At 32.2% G+C, this 22855-nt stretch overlaps 3 protein-coding genes across 3 annotated transcripts; 2 read left to right on the top strand and 1 right to left on the bottom strand.

Moving 5' to 3' along the window:
* Positions 1-351: 351 nt before the first annotated feature.
* Positions 352-4604, top strand: LOC113847599 (PLASMODESMATA CALLOSE-BINDING PROTEIN 3). Its single transcript, XM_027476798.1, has 4 exons — positions 352-539; positions 865-1101; positions 1194-1227; positions 4047-4604. The coding sequence occupies exons 1-4, from the start codon at positions 488-490 to the stop codon at positions 4330-4332; spliced, it is 609 nt and encodes a 202-aa protein (XP_027332599.1). The 5' UTR covers positions 352-487; the 3' UTR covers positions 4333-4604.
* A 4685-nt stretch (positions 4605-9289) lies between these two features.
* Positions 9290-15678, top strand: LOC113846681 (histone deacetylase 5). The gene is made up of 14 exons (XM_027475205.1): positions 9290-9650; positions 9745-9946; positions 10587-10733; positions 10844-10956; positions 11247-11458; positions 11682-11746; positions 12042-12212; positions 12607-12690; positions 13328-13451; positions 13676-13797; positions 14302-14495; positions 14664-14793; positions 14919-14983; positions 15070-15678. The coding sequence occupies exons 1-14, from the start codon at positions 9490-9492 to the stop codon at positions 15230-15232; spliced, it is 1953 nt and encodes a 650-aa protein (XP_027331006.1). The 5' UTR covers positions 9290-9489; the 3' UTR covers positions 15233-15678.
* Positions 15679-16996: 1318 nt separating this feature from the next.
* LOC113846882 (DNAJ protein JJJ1 homolog) lies at positions 16997-19821 on the bottom strand. Its single transcript, XM_027475602.1, has 3 exons — positions 17971-19821; positions 17560-17618; positions 16997-17457 (listed from the first exon to the last, which is right to left on the bottom strand). The coding sequence occupies exons 1-3, from the start codon at positions 19675-19677 to the stop codon at positions 17400-17402; spliced, it is 1824 nt and encodes a 607-aa protein (XP_027331403.1). The 5' UTR covers positions 19678-19821; the 3' UTR covers positions 16997-17399.
* Between the last annotated feature and the right edge of the window lie 3034 nt (positions 19822-22855).

Here is a 22855-nt window from a genome sequence, read left to right as displayed (position 1 = left end):
GTAGCATGAATGACAAAAGAAATCGCGAAAGATAAACAGAGACAGAGTCCCAAAGGTCCGTTCATTGCTCAGGTCTCCTCACTCTATTAGGCTTTTGCGAGTCCCTATGAAACTATTTCCTTCCTTGATAGTGGGTAAAGAAAAGCGGAGCGTGATTATTAACATCCTATTAATACTAATAAGTATTAACAATATTTAGTAGTAGTGATGAGTGATGACCAAAATTGCAAAAGTACAAAAAGCACTTACAAGCCGACACCAGAAGGGGCCAACTATCATAGCACCGTTTACACAATACAACTTTACCATTACTCTCTCCTCTGTGTTATATTTTGTCCTCACTTTCTCACTCTCACACTTCCACTCTGTCACGCACCCACCATTCTCCACTCCCCTCTCTCTCTTCCTCATTCCCTCCCTCCCTCCCTCCTTGCTGTACCACGTTTTATATCTCTCTCTAGAAACCCTTCTCTGCTCTTCCCCTAACATGGCTGCTTTAGCTCTTGCAGTGCTTCTTTTGGCTTTCAGTGGCACTTCAAGTATGCTTTCAAACTCCTTCTCTCAACTCATCCTTCAAACTACAAGTGTTTTTAGTTTAATAAAAGGAGCAAAATCTTCCTTTTATATATTTTAAACACCGGATCTATGTCTTTCCTTTCTCTTTTTCTCACTAAATCTTCAATGAAGAGTCTCTTATCTTATTAGCTTAACACATACTCAATCATGTAATAATCATACACAAGCGTGCCATTCCACATTCTACCTTATATTTTTTCCATGCTTAAAAAGGCTTTTGTCTCCTTAATCTAAACCCTTTTAATTTCATTTACGTTGTTGTCCTTACTGTCATGTAAACTTTGATAGGTGCCACGTGGTGCGTTTGCAAGGACGGAAGCGACGCGATCCTTCAGAAGACCTTGGACTATGCTTGTGGAGCTGGTGCTGATTGTAACCCTCTCCATCTAAACGGGCCTTGTTTTCAACCCAACACCGTTAAAGCCCACTGCAACTATGCCGTTAATAGCTATTTCCAAAAGAAGGGTCAAGTGCAAGGGTCATGCGAGTTCGCAGGAACAGCCTCTGTTACTACATCTGACCCAAGTAAATCCTCTATCTCTCTTTTTCATCCTTTTTTTCTTGCATATATTCCTTTAACACTAATAGTAGCTCACCCTTTTGTTCTTGATGAACAGGCACTAGCGGTTGTGTCTACCCTGCTAGTGGCAGGTATGTATTTCAGTCACTCATGTTCTTCTTCATCTTCAAGATTTCCCAATTACTTGTTTTTCCTTTGGTTTATTTAATATGCGTTTCCTTTCCTTTTTTTTCTTGAAAGTGTTAACGTAGATGTCTGGTTTTTAAGGTTAAGGATTTTTTAGTGATGACTTTTACTTTTGGTTATCATGATAATGGGGACTTGGGCGCACTTGCATAGTTTGCATAGATTAGTTATTATCTACTAAAGAGGGTTCTCTAGGGTGGGGTGGGGACATTGCTTTGCTGAGGCATATTCGCTAAGTGATGATGATAAGCGTGTAACTTAATAGCCATTTTACAATTGTATGATTTAAATTGATTATAAGTTTAAAAATTGTTTGCAACGTTCTTTGTACACTCTACTTCAAATAAATTTAGAAGTATTTAAATGGCGCAAAGTTTATTCAAACATGAAGTGGTGTTTTTTCGGACATAAAAAACATATTTATGTTGAGTGGACAATGAAGATCGATTTAATCGGGTTTCGCATGCGCATTATAGATTTGTTCTTCTTTCTCATTACAAAGTATATAATATTTTCACACTTTTATTTTTTTTTTAAAAAGTAGAGAGAAACTCAAATTACATCTCTCTTTTTTGTAATGAAAGTATGAATGTAGTGAATTAATAATAAAACCCACAATGATTGTGGAAGTGAAAATCGGCACAAAATGATGATGAAAAAAGGAAAGCCACGATAAAAGTTAAAAGGGAAAAAGGAATTGTGCAATAAATCCATCAAAATAGCTATTGTTTTGGGTAGTTGTATATATATGCAACAGCTAGTTTAGTTTTTTTATTCTGATTTAAATTATTCCTTGTATTAACAAGTTTATATAATTAGACGTATCTGCCCCCTTTTTTAAAATTAAATAAAAAGAAATTTTTGCGTTGATTGAATGAGTCGTTGGCACATATCCACCCTTCCTTTTTTTGGAAGACAAGCGCCCTTAAATCTTACTTTTCTCAATTTCTCTGTTTTACTTATTTTGCTTTGACATGTGGTCCAATCCAAGGTAGACTGTACCCACTTTTTATTCATTCCAACTTGACATTATCGTAATTTCACTATTCATGCCTGCAACTGCAACTCATTGCCCATTTATTGTTTGATTATAGCCGTTGCAGTGCAGTGTGCATAAAAGATACTGCAACTATTGGGATCCAATGCTTTGGTAAAGTTTGAATATCTGAAATAAAATATGGCCAATATCATTGTGAAAGACAATTTTGTCCATAATGAACTCTCTTATCCAGTTATCTTGCGCTTTTTTGCTTTGCCTTTTTTTTTGTGAAGAAAAAAAATACTATCCAGGACTGTCCTTGTTGATCGTATTATAATTTAAATACAATTTAAGTAAAATTTTTTAAGCATCGTTGATGGTATTTTTAATTAAATAAAATTTTATCTTAATTGACAAAACAAGTTGTCTTTATAATTTTATAGTGAGAATCATGATTTAAGGAGTCGTGAAAAGTTTTTATTATAAAATAACACTAAATCATTTTTTTATATATGTTTTTACTATGATGAATAATTGATCCTATCATAGGTAAAATAAGTGGACACCAGCGTTTGTGTAGCAGTATAGGGGAACTGTTCCCATATCTCGTGAGTCAGTAATTTTGATTTTGAATGTTGAGCTTCGATGATGAAGTCGAAACAAAAGCCAAATGGACAGACACTTGCTTCGAGATCTGGGCCATCAACTTTCGAAAAGTCGAGATTTTCTTGGTGTTTGTGTATGACCAGTCTTCTTACTCATCACTTTCTCCGCTTTTTATCTCCCTTGTTAGCAACTATACCTTGCCTGAAATTTTATAGAAATGTTTTTCTGTACAATTTTCTTTTACACGTCCCCACTTCCATTTTGTGATTGTGGTAGTGTTAAAAGAGTAAGGTGGTACGTCAAAGCACGTGCAAAATTTGTTTTGGGTTGAGGTAGAGTTTGGTACTTTGTTAACCCTGGTCATTTGCTTCTGCTAAAGTGTTGCCAAGGATTAGATTTTCAATCCTAGTACATACTTTCATTATTGTTCTTAAAATGAAGCTGAAGTGAAAGATGAGTTGTGTGGTCTTTTCCGAACTTAATGCTGAGTCAAAATCAATTTAAAAAATGTAGTTGAGAATTGAGAATGAATATGGAAGTAGATCAGCTTTGGTAGTTTTTCTAAACGAGTAAAAGCTTTCATTCAAATCTCCAAATTGTAAGCATTAAAATGTCTCTGATTTAATTTAATTTTTACTTTTGTATTTTGTTTAGTAAATTAGTTTTTTTTTTAAAGTAAAAATGTCAACAGAAAATAGTGTGAAAGGACCAGAATAAATAGTAAAAAAATTATAAGATTAGAGACTGTAGTAACACGTTCATAATTTATGAAACTAGAATGAAGGTCTATCTCTCTGTACATAAATTTTAAGTTCAGCTAATCGACATCTGCCCCGAGCCATTTTCATTTTCACGGGAATAATAATGTCATGTGACTATGCAAATAAGGAATATGGTCATTATATTATTTGCAAAGTCTTACATGTATAAATTCAATTATTATGATTGCAATTCCAACTCTTAGCTTTTGTGTGTGCATTTTTTCCTTTTCTTTTCTTTATTTTGGATACAATAATGGTAGAGATTTAAACTTGTTATCTCATGCAAACTATACTCAATCCTAGTGGCTCGTTAGCTATGACCCCATGTTTTTGTGGTTTTAGAATTTTTCATGACAAGCTTTTATAAGGTTCATGTTCATACTCATTTGACTGACTATTGATTGGTTATCCTAATCAGTGCTTCAAGCACAACCCCAGTGACAACTACACCAACCATGGGCACTACTCCTACGACTGGAACTCCATCAACAAGCACTGGCACTGGTTCTACAACCACCGGCACCACCGGCACCACCCCATACAGCACAACACCTGGAGTATTAGGAGGGATTGGCAGTGGTATGGGACCTTCAGGATCTGGTATGAGCAATGATGATAGCCACGCTGGACAGAGACTTGTTGACAGTAGTAGTTTGTTCTCAGTCACCCTCTTTTCTGCCTTTATCATGTTCTTGTGGGGTTGAGAACAAAAGTGAAAAGCCATGACTTTGGCCTTGGTACATGGTGGATATGTCATCACTGTATGAATGTGAATGTTATTTTCTAGGTGTTGAACTTGGGACATTTAGTTTTTTTGGGTTTTTTTTTTTTATAATATTTTTCTTCACCTTCCGCAAGTTCTTGGGTTTAAAAGGGATGGGCTTTTGATTAATTAATTGGATTTGGTAAGAATTTGGCTCCACTTGAAGAGGCTCCTCCTACTTTGTACGAAGAAGTACATAACGTTGCCAATGAAATGGGCCTGAAACCAACCCGTGTGTATCGTTCAACGTAATTTAGGTATGGGAAGCTTCTAGAAAGTCTCAGATCTTCCTCTAATTCGAAAACTAATGTATGGGGTTCTCGGTTAAGCCAATGTGTTGTACTAGGTAATCCTTGTTCATGTCACTAGGTCAATGCGGTGGTGCACTTGTTTATTAGATTTGATGTTATCTCGCTGCATGATCTTGACCTACCTAACGGCTATATTTTGCATTTCTAGCAAAGGATGACAACTCGGTATTCTTGCTTAACTTTAAAAAAAAAAGGATTGTTGCGACCTGACAGTATTTTATACCTAAAACATTACAAATAAGGAACTAAAAATTTACCATGAAGCAGATTTCTTGTTCGAATGCCAATATTCAGTGACTAAAGTCTAATTTCAGTCAAACACTAAATGGTCATTCAATTTGAAATGTTGAACTGCAATATTTGCCAAAGGTGAAAATAAGACGTGTGTGCACAAGTCAATGTGCTGTTTCTGGAAGCATGGAGCACAATATAACTCGAGCATGGAAAATCCGTGGAGATCACATGACACAATTTTGAGTATGTCTGTTTTTTATTCACTTAGTGGGCTACTTGCCGGATTCTCTTATCAGCTTATCCGTGTGGAATGTGATTGTGACTCTGAACTGTTTCCCAATTAACAGTTTGCTAGCTTCAATAATTTAATGTTGGTCTTCCCAATATAAATATAATACTTATTTCTCCATTTTGTGCTCTGTATGATGCTTGTTCTGTTGATGTTCATTTGTTCATCACTACCTTTATGTTTGTTTGCTTCTTTTGTATTCCCCACATGTCTGTTTATTGGCACATGGGTTGCTAATTCAGTTGTACCTTACTTTTGCACATTGATATTTGAATCACGATGTCGAATCTTTCCCTTTCGCTTGTCTTGCAGTGGATGTATATTGGTTGTATTTTGGTCTCATACATTAACTGGTTTTTACTACTTTTACTACCACTGAAACCAATATGCATGTTGGCCTTTGTAAATGCGTTCCGCATCAGCATATGTCATATGAGGTGTGACTTATTTTAGTGACTAAAATTGTAATTCCCCAAAACTAGTAAACCTTGTTTTTATAAATTAATAAAACATGAGAGGATGTGCCTTATCATAACCTACCGACAAGGGTCACTCAATTTATTAGCTTTGATACATTGATCTTGCAAACTGAGCCAACCATCATTTAGCATTTCTCTTAGCCCTGGAGTAGTGTGTTTAGTAATATTAACTTGTAAATTTTTTTAAGAGTTTGTAACTTTTATTATATTAAGTTAGAATAACTGTTTGGCCAAAAAAAAAAAGTGGGCTTATAATTTTAGAAGTTATAAGCTTTCAGTTGTTTTCTTTTATAGCTGTGAACATTTTTTCACTACTGTTATCAAGTTTGTTCCGCTGTTACCGTGTTAATCCACGTCTAAACCATTTCATGATTTCGTGTTTATTTTTTCACCACTGTTATGAAGTGACATATAAAGACTAGAAAACACCGTTTTTAAAGTTTAGCACCGCAAAATGGGGAAACATGGGTTCTCTTTGGGCAATTTGTTACAACATATAGGGCAAATGGACAAATGCATTGTGTAGTGGGGCACGTTCATTTACTGTTGTCAAGGTTTCTGCATCAGCTCCGATACTCCTTATGCTGGTTACTTGGTATGGCACAGTATGCTGAAAAAGAAACGAAGAAATCCCTCTTTTGTTGTTTGGCATCAACTCGAGGTACTATTAACTCCACATTTATTTAGGTACTTCTAAAATATACTGCCTTATCACTCATTTCTGCTTCTTTGTTGTTTTTTTTATTTTATTTTTGGGAAAGACGTTCTGCTTAATTGGGTAATGTAATATCGATTACATGTTTTGAGAACCCATTTTTTCAATTTTAGAAATATTTATTTATTTTCATATCTTTTGAACTTACTTTTGCAAGACATTAAATGATGTTGTGTTTTATTATTACTGTACTTCTTTTTTGGTTCACTAATATTGCTTCTAAATTATTTAGAATGTGTACATTCTTATTTTCGTGATTGTGTACATTGAATGACTGTTAATGTGCAAGGATTAATAAGTTCGGGGCACATATTTTCTTTCGGGCCTTGTATGAGAGAGTTGTTGGGTAGGAGTTTGGTCCGCTGCCTCAAAACAAGGGAGTTTTGTTTTTTTTTTTTTCACACTCTTGTTAGAAAGTTTTTGTGACTTTTTTAATTTTTTTATATTATTATAAATCTAAAAAATTGTTACACTAAATCAGAATTTTTTATTATTATTTTATTATAATAAAAATTTGTTACACTAAAATTGATTATAATTTATTACTTCATTAGATAATATATTAGATGTAAGTTAAATCAAAGGTTTAAATTAGATATAAACATTTTTAAGCTTAGAAAATTCTTTTCCTATTTATAAATATATTTTTATATTTTAAAAATCAATTTTGAAAGCATAAAATTTTATATTTAAATACATCTGATTATTTAATTTAATAATTAATGATGAAAATGTAAAAAAAAAACAAAATTATCTTTTGCCAATTCCTACTTTACATGCTTGTGTTTTTATTGCTCTAAATATGATTCTTTTCAATTGCTTATTAAGTTTATTTCTAAGTATTCTTATAATAGATATTTTTTATATTACTTTGTAATTTTAATTAACTATAAATTACTCAATATGAATGAAATTAGAGATGTGCAAAAAATCTAGATTTAATGATCCAATCCATAACTAAAATAGATTAGATTTAAAAATCTGAATTATTTTAAAATATTAAACATCCAGTCCAATTTTTTCTGGTTTAGATAAATTTTAGATTTTATTATTAAAATAAGTTTTAATGTTGAAAAACCAATTTTTATGTTAAAAGGTTCGTCCAGGTCCCAAGACCAACACCTATATACTATTTATGCTGAACGGTTCACTCAATAAAGCAAAGAGTGATTCGTTTCAAATCTCTATCGTCAAATAACATATATAAGGTAGAAACTATTCAGACGATGTTCTCTTGCCCCCTCGGAAAGGCAGTTTCACTCATTTCTTCTTTTAATTCCGTTAATATTTACTTCTTCTCTATTTGTATTATATATGTATATATATATTCAATGTATTTTTTTATTAAATATAATTTAAAAATTATTTTTTAATTAGTTTATAATAAAATAAATTTTATATCTTATAATAATATTTTAATATAATAATTTGTAATAATATTATATAATGTTACTTTATATTAAATAAAATAAAAACATAGAATATATACATATATATATATATATATATATATATTGTTAGGCTAAAGAAGTATATTAATTTTTTAAACTATATCTACATCAGTATTAATCTAATTTTTAAAAAAGTAATATAAATTAGTTTAAAATCCAATCTATATAATTAAATTTAAAATAAATTTAAATTGAATTTATACTAATCTAATTCATGCATGAAACGTATGTTTATCAATCATAAGTAAAAATAACCTTGTGTTTAACAGCATAGAAGTGATATGCGCTTGAAAATTTCTAGATTTACTTTCATATTACGAGAACAAAATAAAAAAGCAAACTTTATAAATAGGGTATATATAGATATGCGCTTGTTCACAAATTACGAAGCTGGTTAATAAATATTTTCAATACATCAATTAAATAATAATTGATATAATTCATTAAATATTTTCCATTAAATTCTGTTTATTAACGACACCTTTTATTGTTCAACAATTTAAGGGTGTCAGCAGATATCAATTTTTGTGTTTCTTCACAAAAAAAAGAAAAAAAACAATACTACTTCATTTTATTCGATAAATCATTAATGTCTGAATCTAACTCAAGTCATCAATCATTAGCACGATGATAGAACAAAATTGTTTTTCCTTATCATATACAGAATAAAAAATATAATATATTAAATCACATTTTATCCATATAATAAATTTTAAAATAGATTTTTCTATTTTCGATCCATCAAGCTCAATCTTCATTCTTGGCAATTGTTGTTGAATACACTTCCTTGTAGAGGTTTATTGATTGACTGTGGTGTTCAAATTGATGATATAACTTGTTGTTTCTGTCGTGGTTTGGAGGAACTTCCAACTCATTTATTTTTAACGTGCTTAGTTTCATTTCAAATCTGGTACTTTACTGCGCGTTGGCTTGGATTCTCACTGGTTTTGCCTTCAGATTTATCGACTCACTTACTTACTTTATTGGGTTGGTGTTGGCTGTAGTAAAAGAGAAGGAATATGCTTATTAATTATTTGGGTAAGTACAGTGTGATCTTTGTGGTTGCATAGAAATAGAATTATATTTTCCAATGGTGTTTTGGATGAGAGGGAAGTTTTAGATTCTATTATTCTGAGATCCTGGAAATGGTTATCACTTGTTAGTAAGGGAGAAGCTATTATGTTAGCTGATTGGTATTTGAACCCACGAAATTGCATCTGTCTTAATTTTGCATAAGTATATTTTTGCTTTTTATTTTTCTGAGTTAATAATTTTTTGTGTATATAAGTTTTGAGTTTCCCTTGAACTCTTTTTAATAAGATTTGTTTTGCCTATAAAAAAAAAAAAAGTATATACAAGAAAATTTAAAAAATAGTCACTTGCATGGAAATTGGAAGTGAAATAGAGCTGAGTAACCTGATAACCAAACACACTAGAGAGCATGGTCTCTTGGCAAAGAGAAATGAGGGGAAATTGATGGTAAAAAGTATAAAAGCGGAAAAGAATCGCGTTTCAAATTCAAAATCATTAGTTTCTTACTTCTACTTACCTTCACCATTTGTGTTCGACGAATGCTTCTACTTCCCTCGCTTTTCTAGCCGAGACGTAAAAACTAAATCATGGAGCGCGAGAGTGGGAACAGTGATCAACGCCGTGTGGGTTTACTCTACGACGAGAAGATGTGTAAGCACCACACACCAGACGACGATTACCATCCCGAGAGCCCTAATCGCATTACTGCTATTTGGAACAAACTTCAAACCGCTGGCATTCCTCAACGGTAATTCATGCTCCTTCATTGGTTTAGGGTTTTGAATCACGAAGTGTCTTTTCGCTTTTGAATAATTTTGGTGTTTTATTTTATTGTGTTTTAGATGCGTTATATTGGATGCTAAAGAAGCTGAAGACAAACATATACTCTTAGTGCACTCCAAGAATCATGTAAAACTGATTAAGAACATTAGCTCGAAACAATTTGATTCGCGAAGGCATAAGATGGCCGCAAAGTTGAATTCTATATACTTTAATGAAGGTTCAACGGAAGCTGCTTACCTTGCTGCTGGCTCTGCTGTAGAGGTGATATTTGCGATGATTCTTTGTAGATTGTGAACTTTTGAGAGTTTGTGTTGTTGGTTAAATGCGAGTCTACTGTATTATTACTTGTTTTCAGTTTTCTGCTTTATGTTATTGTCCTTGGTTGTATTGTTAGCTATTACTGTTTTTTATATCTTAGACCACTGAAGTTTTTCCTGGTATAATTCAACCCTGGTTTTCCATAAAAAGGAATTTACTAAAAGAAACTGGTATGTTGTTTGGACCTGATGATGTTTATCTCTCTGGTTAAGATTGCTTTAATTACACTCATTGAACTGTTACGATTTGACAGAGGAGCAGTTTTTTTGTTTTGTTTTTGTTTCTATAAGTTCCCTTTGACGGTGAACCTTGGTGCAATTGTAAGGTTCAAATCCTAGCAATAGTCTCTCTCTCTCTCTCTCTCCAAATACATGGGAAAGTGAACTTTGGTGTAAATGTGCAGTTGTTTCCTTCTGACATGGTGAACGTAGATTCTAGTTGCAAAAACACCCTCTTCTTGTATGGCAGTAATGTTGTACATCGGCAGACCTAGCACTTAATCTGATTAACTGATTTAAGTAAGCTTTGTACTTTAGTCGTGTAAAAACTTTATAAACCTAACTGAAGATGTTTTGACAACTAGGTTGTGAAAAGAGTGGCAAGTGGGGAATTGAATTCTGCTGTTGCTATTGTTAGACCTCCTGGTCATCATGCAGAACAAAATGAAGCTATGGGATTTTGTCTGTTCAACAATGTGGCAATTGCAGCACGTTATCTCTTAGATGAAAAAGTGGGTAACACAACACCTACAATCAATTATATATTTACTTATAAGCCTTGAATTGGCCAGTTGCTTTATTGCCACCTTTATTTTTCCGGTTTTGCCATGTGCATTGACAGCCAGAATTAGGTGTAAAGAAAATTTTAATTGTTGATTGGGACGTCCATCATGGAAATGGTACTCAAAAAATGTTCTGGAATGATTCTCGAGTTTTATTCTTCTCTGTTCACAGGTGTGTTAATTATTTTACATTTTTTCTGGTACGCTTTAATGGTTGGTGATCTTGTAATTATTTTTTGGTATGTGTAATTTTGTAAAAATTTGTTGCTCATAGCTCTTTGGATCTGTTAGATAATGTAATTGGGCTTGGTTGCTAAATATTGTTTCCCCTTATTTAAACTAGTAATTCAGGGTTGGGTTTCCAATAAGGACTTTCAATTTAAGGATTTAAGATTTTTGTGGGTGCTAGTGTATCGCTTTCATAGTTGATCCTGACTCATTTCAACTTTTCTATTCATGCAGGCATGAGTTTGGGAATTTTTATCCGAGCAATGATGATGGCTTTTATACCATGATTGGAGAAGGAGCAGGTGCTGGATATAATATAAATGTGCCCTGGGAGAATGGGAGATGTGGTGATGCAGATTACTTTGCTGTGTGGGACCACATCTTGCTCCCTGTTGCGAAAGAATTTAATCCAGACATAATTATAGTTTCTGCCGGATTTGATGCAGGTCTGTTGTTGCAAAATTTGAGGATTTTTTTTTAGGGAGGGGGCAGGGATTACTTGTTCTTCATTGGGCTTTGGAGGAATGTAACTTTGTAAGCAAGTATTTGCTCTTGAACTCTAGTTTACCTGTTGTGTAAGAAGGGACTGATCCTTGTGTTTGGGTCAGTTGATATGGTAATTGATTTTTCTTTTAGTGTAATAACTACTTACTTTTTTAAATGTAACAGCTGTTGGTGACCCTCTGGGAGGATGTCGTGTCACACCATTTGGTTATTCTGTTCTGTTGAAAAAGGTTGCTTTTAAAAATTATTTTTCTTGATTACTTCATAATTTTATTGTAATGCTAGTATGCTACTTTCTTGATAAAACTGCTACATTCTAATGATTAGTGTAGTAGCAGACTAGCACAACTGAAAATTAAATGTGTAGGTGGATAAGTATGTGTATTGATTATTTTCTTGTTCTATCATTATGTACTTCTCTCTTCTCATTAATTTTAAAATTTGAAAAACTATCTGAAACGTTTAATTAATATGCTGATCACTATATCAGTGACTGTTAATATGTTTTTCTCTTCTATATTTCAGCTGATGAATTTGGCTGAAGGTAAGATTGTACTGATTTTAGAAGGAGGATATAATCTCGATTCCATTGCAAAATCCATGCGTGCTTGTTTGGAAGTTTTGCTAGAAGACAAGCCTGTTATTGGATCGTCAGAGGCCTATCCGTTTGAGTCTACATGGCGTGTGATTCAAGCGGTAATAACACGTGATACTGATATATGTTGTTCCCTCTTTTTGAGACAACTTATTTTTCTCTTTACCGGGGAGTGGGGGGTGTTATGCATTACTTTCCTACCAGTTACAAATAGGATTTATGTTTCTTTAGATGTTATTTTAATTGGGTAGATGTTATAAAGACAAAATGATATTTTAATGTAGACACCAGTGTTTTCTCTCCTGTTTGGATAGATTAGTTGGATAGCGAAGTTTTCACTAATTGGGTCTACAATGTGTACTCCTCTCCATTTTTTTCAAGTATCCAAACAGGAAAAGTTGATATTTTCTATTCAACTTTATTTCCTTTACTTCTTACCATTAGACTTCCTTACAAACACAAGCTTAGTGCTAAAGTGGCTTGCATATTTTCCAGGTTCGACAGGAGTTAAGTCCCTTTTGGCCTACACTTGCGTGTGAATTACCACAAAAGTTAATTTCTCAAATGGCACCACCTCCGGTAATGTATTTTCCATAATTATTGTTCTTTTTGTGGTAAATTTCGTTAATGGAATGTTGTATATTTTCTTTTTCAATATTCAGTATAATTCTCTTCAAAGTTTTGTACAAGATTATATAATTGTCAAATACAAATTAAATACCACTGATCAAGTAGTTTATCAATAACTATAAATTGAATATCTAGGTTTGTTGATTACTGTAAATCATATTTAAGTTCTTTTAAATGAGCAATTTTTTATTGGTATGCTGCCCAATGAGCATTTCTGGCTTACCCAATTTGAAGCATTCCTGGGAGTTGAGTTAATAGCCAAGGCATAACTCATCCTTTTAGGAATCTCCGTTTTTTATGAAATCAATGACAATCTCTTATTTTCTCGTGTATGTAAGCCACAGACAACTTTTGTTATGCTACAATTTTTGTTAGAGTATGCTGATTCAATAATAGTGAATCATGTGTGTGTGGAATCGTGGATTATTCTAGAGGAACAAAAACTCCAAATTTGTTTTGCTTAATTTGGGTATCTCTTTTTCTTGCATCCATTCCTTTTTATGTGTATATGTCTTGTTTTCATCCTTTATATGGGCAAATATTCTCATCAATTTTTTTGCTGAAACAAGATTTTTTGCTATTGCAGCATACTCTTATCTTGAGCTCTGACTCTGAGGCTGAGGATGATAAGGGTGCAATAAATTCAGAAAATCTTGGAGAACTTCTTGAGGATGTCATTAAACCACTTACCAATCTGAAAATTGATGCTGGTAACCATGGTCCCTAGATAGCTTTTAAAATCTGAGAAACACCCCTGAAGTTGAGATTTTATTTTTATAAAATATAATTTTAACCTTGGGATAAAACTTAGTTGATTTTTGGTTTCTCTAGATTGGGTTTGGATCCAGTGGAGTTGGTGTAATACAATGGCAAAAGTATGGTATATGAAGACCTTTCTTCTGTTATTGCTTGACAAACTCTATGCTTGTTGCAGATGAAGAAATTGATGCTTCTAGTTCTTGGCGATCGGAATTGTCAAATGTTCACATATGGTATGCCTCTTATGGATCAAATATGCTGAAAGCAAGATTATATTGCTACATAGCAGGTGGACAGGTAATGCAACATTCAAGTCAAGTTGCTTTTTTATATTGAACTAAATATATAAACTGATAAACAAAATGCAGTTATGAAACAAATTATAATTTATTATTCATTTCATTTTAATCATTTCATCAGCATTTGAGCATATTTATATAGTAGTCAAATTTTGGAAAGTTATTTATTTTTATTAGCCTTTGCCATTTTTTTTATAATGCTGTCAAATTGCTACTGAGGGAAAGGTAGGCCAGCTGTGGAATTTATCTTTATCTTTGAATTTAAAAAAATAATATATTGTAATTTGCTGCATTGATAATACGAAGAGTGAGCTTCTCATATTTGACAAGATTAAGTCTTGTGCTTTCAGAATTTAGGGTGATCAATATGTATTGATTGTTCAGTTTAAAAAGAATTCACGACCTTCCTTTCATTTCTTACTTCCATCCTTTCTTTTTCTGGAGCTTTGTTTCTTCTGTTGTCTGCTATATTTTTATGAAAGATCTCAAAAATGATATTCAGGTGGAAGGTATGCAGAAGAACTGTTCTGGTTCGAAGAACAGAACTCTGCCAGCGGAAATCCTGTGGAAGACTTTCCCTTGTCATATATTCTTCGGTCGTGATTCATCTCATTCATGGGGTCTTGGAGGAGTTGCATTTCTTAATCCTGAGAAAAATTTTCAGCACAACACTTTCATGTGCCTGTACAAAATTTCGTAAGTAAATCTGTCTAACTGACAGCTGTTCAAATCTGCTTCTATTAGCCGAATACCTGTCTCTCTTTCAAAGCTTTGCTGTCAGAACACAATATTATTGATTCTCTCGTCCACATTTGTTTCTGGAGGTCATGACTTTACATTCTCTCTCTTCCACATTTGTTTCAGGCTAGAGCAGTTCAATGATATTTTGTTTCAGGAAAATGGTTTAAGCCTTAATGTGGGCTCTCCTTTATTTGATGTAACTACCCTGAATGCTGTCTCTGACAACGAGTTCAATTCTCTGGAGGTTGTCAAGGTATATATATCCTTTGTCCCTGCAAAATTTTCTGATAGTGATTAGTGCATATATTTTATTTGCACTTTTACTTTATTCAGTGTGGGTGTTGGCTGTCTTGGTCATGACTTTTTTTATTTGTGCAGGGTGGTTGGTATGGTAATGTTGTCTACTTGGGAAAGGAGCAGGATATTCCAATTATTACCATGACGTGAGTAACAAATTATACTTTGTAGTTGCGTAGGTAACTCAATTGTTGGTCTCTTTAAGCATGATATTTATATTTACCTTAACCAGGTGTTCGCTTATTGATATTGAACACTTCAAATCTGGTAAATTACCGTTACATGCCCCTAATGAAGCGTATGCCAACACCTTAATAAAAGGGTTGGTAGAGGGAGAACAGCTTTCAGAGGTGGAAGCCGTTGCTTACATAGAAGGTGCTGCTAAATCGCTGTGATTTGCATAGGCGTAGCATTTACTTTTGGTGTAAAATCTTCCAGAGCAGCTTACTATTACAGAAATATTCCATTGTCGTAGATACTAGGTAACAAAAACCCATGATAGGGCTTCAAGTTGCTGCATATTTCTCGCTAGTTTCATGTGTGCCTCGTGCATGAGCTACTTTTATCATCTACAAATCAATGCTGGTACCTGAAATGCATGTATATTTTTTGTGATAACATTTGGTGGTAACTAGAATATTGAAGTATAGTAATTCTCTAAATGATTGAATTGCTGCTTTATTGCTACCGTTTTATCGCATGTACATTTATTGCTGCTCCTATGTTTAAGTTAGAAAGGGTTTAAGGCTAAAGATTATATAGGCATTGGTTTAAGGGATACAATGTTTAACAAGCTTGAGGCTTGAGACTTATTTCCTTTATATAGGCATTGGTTTATCCTTTGTTTTGAGTTTTTATCATTGCGATAATGTGAGTTGTTGGGTCAATGCCATGTAATAGTGGGTTTGTCAAGTATGATTTAATGTTTATAGCAGATTGAGTGATTCAACCTTTTAATTTGCTACTATATATTCTGCTTGGTAGAAGTTTAGGTGTGCGAGTTGTGTTTTGATTGATGAGACATGTCTTGTGAGTGTCTGACTTCATTAGGTATCCTTAGGCGTGGTCCTATATACTTATTGCCTGAAGTAGGGCTGATTCACATGTTGTGGTTGTATTAGTGACTTAAGCACAGTTAATTACAAAGACATCTGTTTGATGGAGGGTTGACTGTGACCACGTTCTAGAGAGGTGAGCTGTTGTTATTTTTAATCACTCTGAATCCATGTTTCTTCTTTGCAAGATGGTTACAATAATTTTGGGTTACGTCTGTTTTTTATTAGGTGTAAAATTAATTTTCTAACTCAAACAAATAAAGGTTATCTCTACCTTCCCTCAGGCATATGAATCAAATAATACAAATGGACCTCTTATCTCATTTGTAGTTTCGAGTACATTTTCTACAGATTATTTTTGTAGTATGATTTCAATAATTTTACTTTTGAACTATAAGTAGAAAATGGGTAGAGATGTGAAGAGGGCAGGAGGGGTACGAATTCTAGCTACTTGCTGCGTTGGTGCTGTGGAGCATTATGGGATGTTAGGATCTTAAATGCAAGATGAGACTTGAGTTTTACGTTGAAAATAAGAAATTATATTGTGAAATTTGCAAGTCCTTTAGCTTTCTAATTACAGTAGGTCTTTTGTGGTGTGGTTGTTTTAAAAGTTCTTATTAATACCTGTTGGAGCGAGTTTTTAGTGTATTTATTATTACTTACGAATATTTATTAAAAATATTTTTAAAGAAATAACTCATTTTAAAGTAATTTATATAAAAAACTATTATTAAAAAACTGCTTGAATTATAAACAATAGAATATTGTTATCATATTTTAAATACATTATGTTAAATACATATTAAAATAATCTAAAATTAATAATGTTATATTTATTTCAATTTACATAATTATATGTTAATAAACTTGCACTCGTAAAAAACCATTTAATCAAACCTACATACGGGTGCAAATTTTTACCTGTAGGTTACTTTGCAAAATCGTGTCTAGAATTTTTATGGTCTTGAAACACCCCATCTCCCTAGAAAAGGAGTGTAATTGGAATAATAATAATAAAAAAAAAAGCTTTAGTAATGAAATCTACCACTTTGATTTGGTGATTTCTCCACTACAAAAGAAATTAATCTTCAACATTTAGGATCAAATTAAGAATTTATTTAATAATTGCATTAATTATTAAAAATATTCAATATTTTCAATTAATAAGTACAAGAATTATAGGAGAACCTCAAATCATTCAATCTAACTAAATCATTTCATTCATTCTTGTAAGCACCACGTTTTTTTTTGGATTTGAAATTGGCCAGAGTGTTAATACAAAGGTTGATGATTTCCATAAAGATTTGTGTAGTACCCTGTATCAAAATCTTTTTTAACTGTGCAAAAACATAATGCTTGCTATCGAACAATCACTTGAAAATTATTTGAACACTATAGTAAAAATTAAAGAATGGATCAATGCTTGGACCAGGCCACGTGTGGAATTGGAACACTCGTACTCGAGATCAAGATCAAGATTGAATTGAATATTACTCCTGTAGTTTCCCTATCGACATTTTAATGTTGCGTGCCCAGAATCGCCAAGATGCTGATGTAATTTATTCCTGCGAATCAAATCAAACGAAGTCAAACATATAACAGTTTATTCTGACGACAAAAAATTTACCATGAGAACAATTAAAATTTGATAAACATGAGACATATACCTTGATTCAAACTCCTCTCCACATGTCTCACAAGCATTGCCAAGACTCTTTGATATCATCTAATTAAAGAAACAAATGAAATCAGAATATAGAGCACAAAGACCATCTTATTAATCACAAGACAAAATTAGAATACACAACGTTATCCTGCCAAAAGCTATGAAGAAACCACTGAATGTAAAATGTGGGTTTTAGAAACCAGAGAATAATCATAAAAATGGAAATCTGAACATGCCATGATTGTCATCGCAAGTGGCCCCATTAAGAAAAACAAAACTATTGAAAGTAAAATGTGGGTTTCAAGTTCACGAAAATACTAAAACAATAGGCAGTAAAACACCCAGCTGGTACAGGTATATCTCAACTCTCATGATAAGGGATTGGAGAGCAGGTTTATCCATAAGTTCTTACCTTCCCTTTTCTTCCTTTGGATGAATTTTTTGCTTTGCTTTTTGGGTCCTTTGCAGTTCCCTTTTTATCAGCAGCTGCTTGATTAGAAATCTTCTTATTCCTACCAACCTGTTCGCCCTCTTTACCATTAATCTCATTTTCCACCGAATGTTGGGAAACAGACTCTTCTGCATTAGAATTATCATTTCCATTGCTGTTTACATTCTCGTAATTGCCATTGGCAGCAGCGACATTAGATTCTTCCCAGTGTTTCCTACCCTTTTCTTTCTTGGCTCCGCGTTTCTTCCTTGTGCTCTTCCGATTGTTATATTCCGGAAAGCCAATCCCATCACTCTCACTTTCAATTTGAGATGGAGCTACCGAAGCCTTGGGTTTGTGTGTTGAAGCACCCGGTTTTCTGTTCTTCTGCCCTGCCATCATTGCTTCAAGAACATCATTTTCATCATCATCATTGTCATCAAATCTAACTGACAACTCCTCTTCCCCCTTCTCTGCATGCAAGGCATCAGAAAATTCATCATCATCATCATCAATTAGTTCAGCCTCATTTCTAGTCTCCTCATCTGCAACATTGAGACCATCTCTAATCCTACTCTCCAAATCATTAACTACAGAATCAGTCTCGCCTTGATCATCATTCTCCGCAATTGCATCTTCCTCATGTTCCATTCCTTCTCTTTCTCCTTCTTCTTCCACATCCAATTCCAAATCCTCTTCATCATCAAGCGAATCCCTAAACTCAGCAACCTTCTCCTTATGCTTCTTGGACTGTTCATGATTCTTCCATTGCTTCTCACTCTTAAACTTCTTCCCACACAACACACAATAAAACTCCTTCTTCTCTTCCATCTCCTCAAACCACTCCTCCACCACCACCTCTTCCTCCTCCTCAACCTTAGCCCACTCAGGCTCCTCATAAGCCATAACCCTCTCCTTCCTCTCTTTCTCCAACCTCTTCTTCCTCTCCCTCTCCTCCGCCCTCTTCTTCTCCATCTCCAAATTCTTCTTCACCTTCATATCAACCACCCTCTTATCCCTCTTCTTCACAAAATCACCCAATTTCCGCACAGTATCATTATACTCCTTCCTCGCCCTCCTCCTAACCTTGTTATTCTCCTCCTCCATAAGCCTCCGCGATTTCCGATTTGGACCCGCCATAACATTAAACTCATCAACCCAACAAAAATCCATAACCGTACAAAACCCTAACCAGTAACCATAAAACGCCGTAACCTGCTCATACGGACTATCCAAATTCCCCATAACAGGCGCGGGCCGAACCGCCTCCACACCAATGCCCATTTTCTTCGCGAAGTTTATTTCGTTCGCGTGGATTCTATCGAATACGTCGGAATATACCTTGTAGAAACCCTTCCCGGAATCGGAGTAACCAGAATAGACGGTGTTCGAGAAAAAGGAGAAAAGGTCGGTGACAATGGAGTTGTTACGTGAGTTAGGCTCGCAGTACAGGATCTGGGAACGGTGAGAATCGTACCACGCACGTTCCTTGGGATCGGAGAGGACTTCGTAGGCGTGTTGGAGTTCTTGGAACTGAGCCGTGGCGTCGGCTTGGGAGAGACCGGATTGGACGAGTTTGTCGGGGTGGCGCTGAAGGGCGAGCCGCCGGTAAGCCGATCGGATCTCGTCGGCAGTGCATTCTCGGGGGAGGCCGAGGACTTCGTAGTGGCATCGCTTCGCTGTTGCCATTGTTGGCCGATAACAGAATTAGGGTTCCGATTTCGCGTATTCTGTTTAAACGGGTACATTCATATCAGCTTAAGGCGTGTTCCAGTTGACGAGGTATTTTTATTTCCTTACTTAAAAAAAAAAAGAAAAGATAAATGCATATCCATGTCTATGTAAAAAATAGATAAAAAGGGATTTAAGGTTGGCTTTTTTATTAAGTATAATAATTTATTGATTTTAAATAATGCTTTCTACTATTTCATCCGTGGACTTGAAACTTTCAATAAATGCTTTTTAATTATAGTAATTTATTGATTTAAAAGAAAAATACGTGTGACCAGGTCATAAAAACTTTTTTACTTAAATAATTATATGAATTTAATAAAGAATCTGAAACATTTCTTTAATGTAATAAATTAGGTACTCATTTTATGCTTTATTTTCAGATTCTATATATATATATATATATATATATATATATATATATATATATATATATGATATGAATGAGCAATTAATATAATAAAATTATATTAAAAATAAATATTTATTACATTTTATAATTTAATTTATAATAAAAAATTACAATAAAGTGCTAGTAAATCAAAGAAAGATGTGATTAAATCAAAATAAAGTTAATATACTTATCCCGACCACACAAAGGTCGGTTTTTTGTGTTTAACAAGCTTATCAAGCCTAAGGCTCCTTTACATTAATTAGCAACTATTTTTAAAAAAATACATATATCCTCAATGTCTCTGAATTAATGCGTTAAACTTCAATTCAATTTCATATAGACAACTTCTCATTATGATAAATAGTTATCAATAAATTTCTTAAAAGTTTTGATTATTATTATTTTAACCAATAAGGTGAATAATAACTAATTTTGAGTATCAAATATAAATGTATTTTATTTTATGTGTTTTAAAGTGAATAAAAATAATCTTATTTGATATATTTTTTTGTTAAGATTTATTATTAAACTTAAAAAAATAAAAAAATAATTAAGAATGCGAATAAAATAAAATCAACTCAACAAAACTATATAAAAAACACAATAAAAAGTATAAAGAAATTAAAAGATATATTATTTAATGAATTATTGGTTAGACTTCATTATTGCATTTAGTAAAAATGAACCAAAATGATTGAGAGTGTAAATAAATGATTTAGATCTTATACATTTTAAGTGGACATTGCAGTCTGTATTCTAAATTCACTTAAGCGAATTTTATTTTACTTAAACAAATTTAATAAAAGTGAATTTTGTTTAAACTACAAGAAATAGCTTAAGCAAGTTTGGTAAATAATTTATTTTAGCTTAAACTAAAACTACAAAAAAATTTAAAACTTCATTTTATTCCTTTCTACATTATAGAAATTTTGAAAAATCTTTGTTTTTTATCAAGGCTACTTAATTACCAAGGACTTTTACATCTATCATCCACTAGATATTCTGAATGTATTATCTAGTGTGTTACATGTATTAAGTATATGTGAAGTATAACTATTTAGAATCATATTAAATTGTTGAGAATGATGATAATGATTATAAGAACGATGACTTTTAAATTTTGATTAAAAAATAGTTGATCACATGATCTTGCATAAAGTTTCTCAAAATTTTAGCAGTGTAGAGAGGAATTTAGACTGCAGTCTGCAGTTCTCACTTAAAGTACAGAGGATTTGGATTCACAAATAAATAAAATAAAATAAAAATAATGAAACATTATCAATGATATGATCAAAAGTACACTCTTGTTTAGGATTTTTGTTTACTCAAACCTTTATTTATTTTTTTCTCAACTTTTGTTGGCTTTTCTAATATTTGAATTGTGATGCCTTTTTTTTTCTCACCCTCACTTATGGTATTATTTGAGAATATATACTTTAAGAATGGTGAATTTTCTTTCAAAATTTTCTCTTCCTCTTTCTCTTTATTTCTCCAAATTTTCTCATTCTATCTTCTCTTACTCTTTTTCTCTTGAGCTTTTCATTTTTTGTCTCTTTCTTTTTTAAGATATACCTCTTATTTATAGCTTAACACTTGATCCTATTAAATATATATATTTTTTTATTTTGATAAAATACTCTAACTTACTGTAATTCTTTATTTTTTTATAACTATCAATCAATTTTTTTTTTAACTATCTTTTTCACTTTTCTAAAAATTTACAACTACTTTAACCATTTAAATTTGAAATTTAAATTTTAAATAATTTTTTTCTATTATCTTAATATTCTACAACAGAATTTAATCATTAATTATATTCTTTATTTTTAAATTGTTAAATTTTATTTTATTATTTTGAAAAGAAAGTTAGATAAAATTGGTTATTCATAAATAAAAACAAATCTTAACTTGAATTAAAGAATAAAACTATATGTAAGAAATAATATTTTTTTTTAGATAATAGGAATGAATTAAAAAACTCATTTTCTTTTTTGGATTTCAAATTGAGCTAAAAAATATTTTATAAAAGAGTATTTGTTTTTATTTGTAAAGAATGAAAAAAATTTAAATTTATTTTAGTATTTTTAAATTCAATATTATAAATAAAGTATTTATAAAAAATGTTTTTTTGTTATTTTTGAATTAAAATAAAATTAAAAAGAACGAATAAAAAAATCACTATCAAACAAAACAATAATAATTTATTTCAAACACGAAACCATGTTTTAGGAATAAGGAAAAGGAATTTGTGTGATAGTAAAAAAATGAATACAAGTGCAAATCACCAAATTAACAAAATAAGCAAAAAGTATAATATAAGAAAATAGAAGGAAGAAAAGATATTACTTGAGCAAACAAAAAAACTTTACTTTTGTTTAATCTTTACTCTGCTAGTTTATTTAATATTTGTTTCTCTTCTAATATTTACTCTTTGTTTTTTTTGTCTTAACCTCTGAGTGATTATTTTAAGAAAGTATTTTATAATAACATGAAATTTTTCTCTGAGCTAAAAAATTATTTTTATAACCTCTTATGCACGAGTTTTTTTTTTTTTAAATAATGCAACTCCTCTTTTTATATGTCCTTTTTCTATTTATTTATTTATTTAATATTTTACTATTATTATTATTTTAAAATCAATCTTAACTTTTCAATTCCTTATTTTAAAATTTTAATAGAAATATTACAAGGAAAATAATATAATTTAAGTATAGATTAAATTGTTGCAGATATTAATTTTTA

This window comes from Abrus precatorius, unplaced genomic scaffold (assembly GCF_003935025.1).
Source record: "Abrus precatorius isolate BTA unplaced genomic scaffold, Abrus_2018 Scaffold8, whole genome shotgun sequence".
NCBI lineage: Eukaryota > Viridiplantae > Streptophyta > Magnoliopsida > Fabales > Fabaceae > Abrus > Abrus precatorius.
This window is presented reverse-complemented; position numbering and strand designations above follow the sequence as displayed.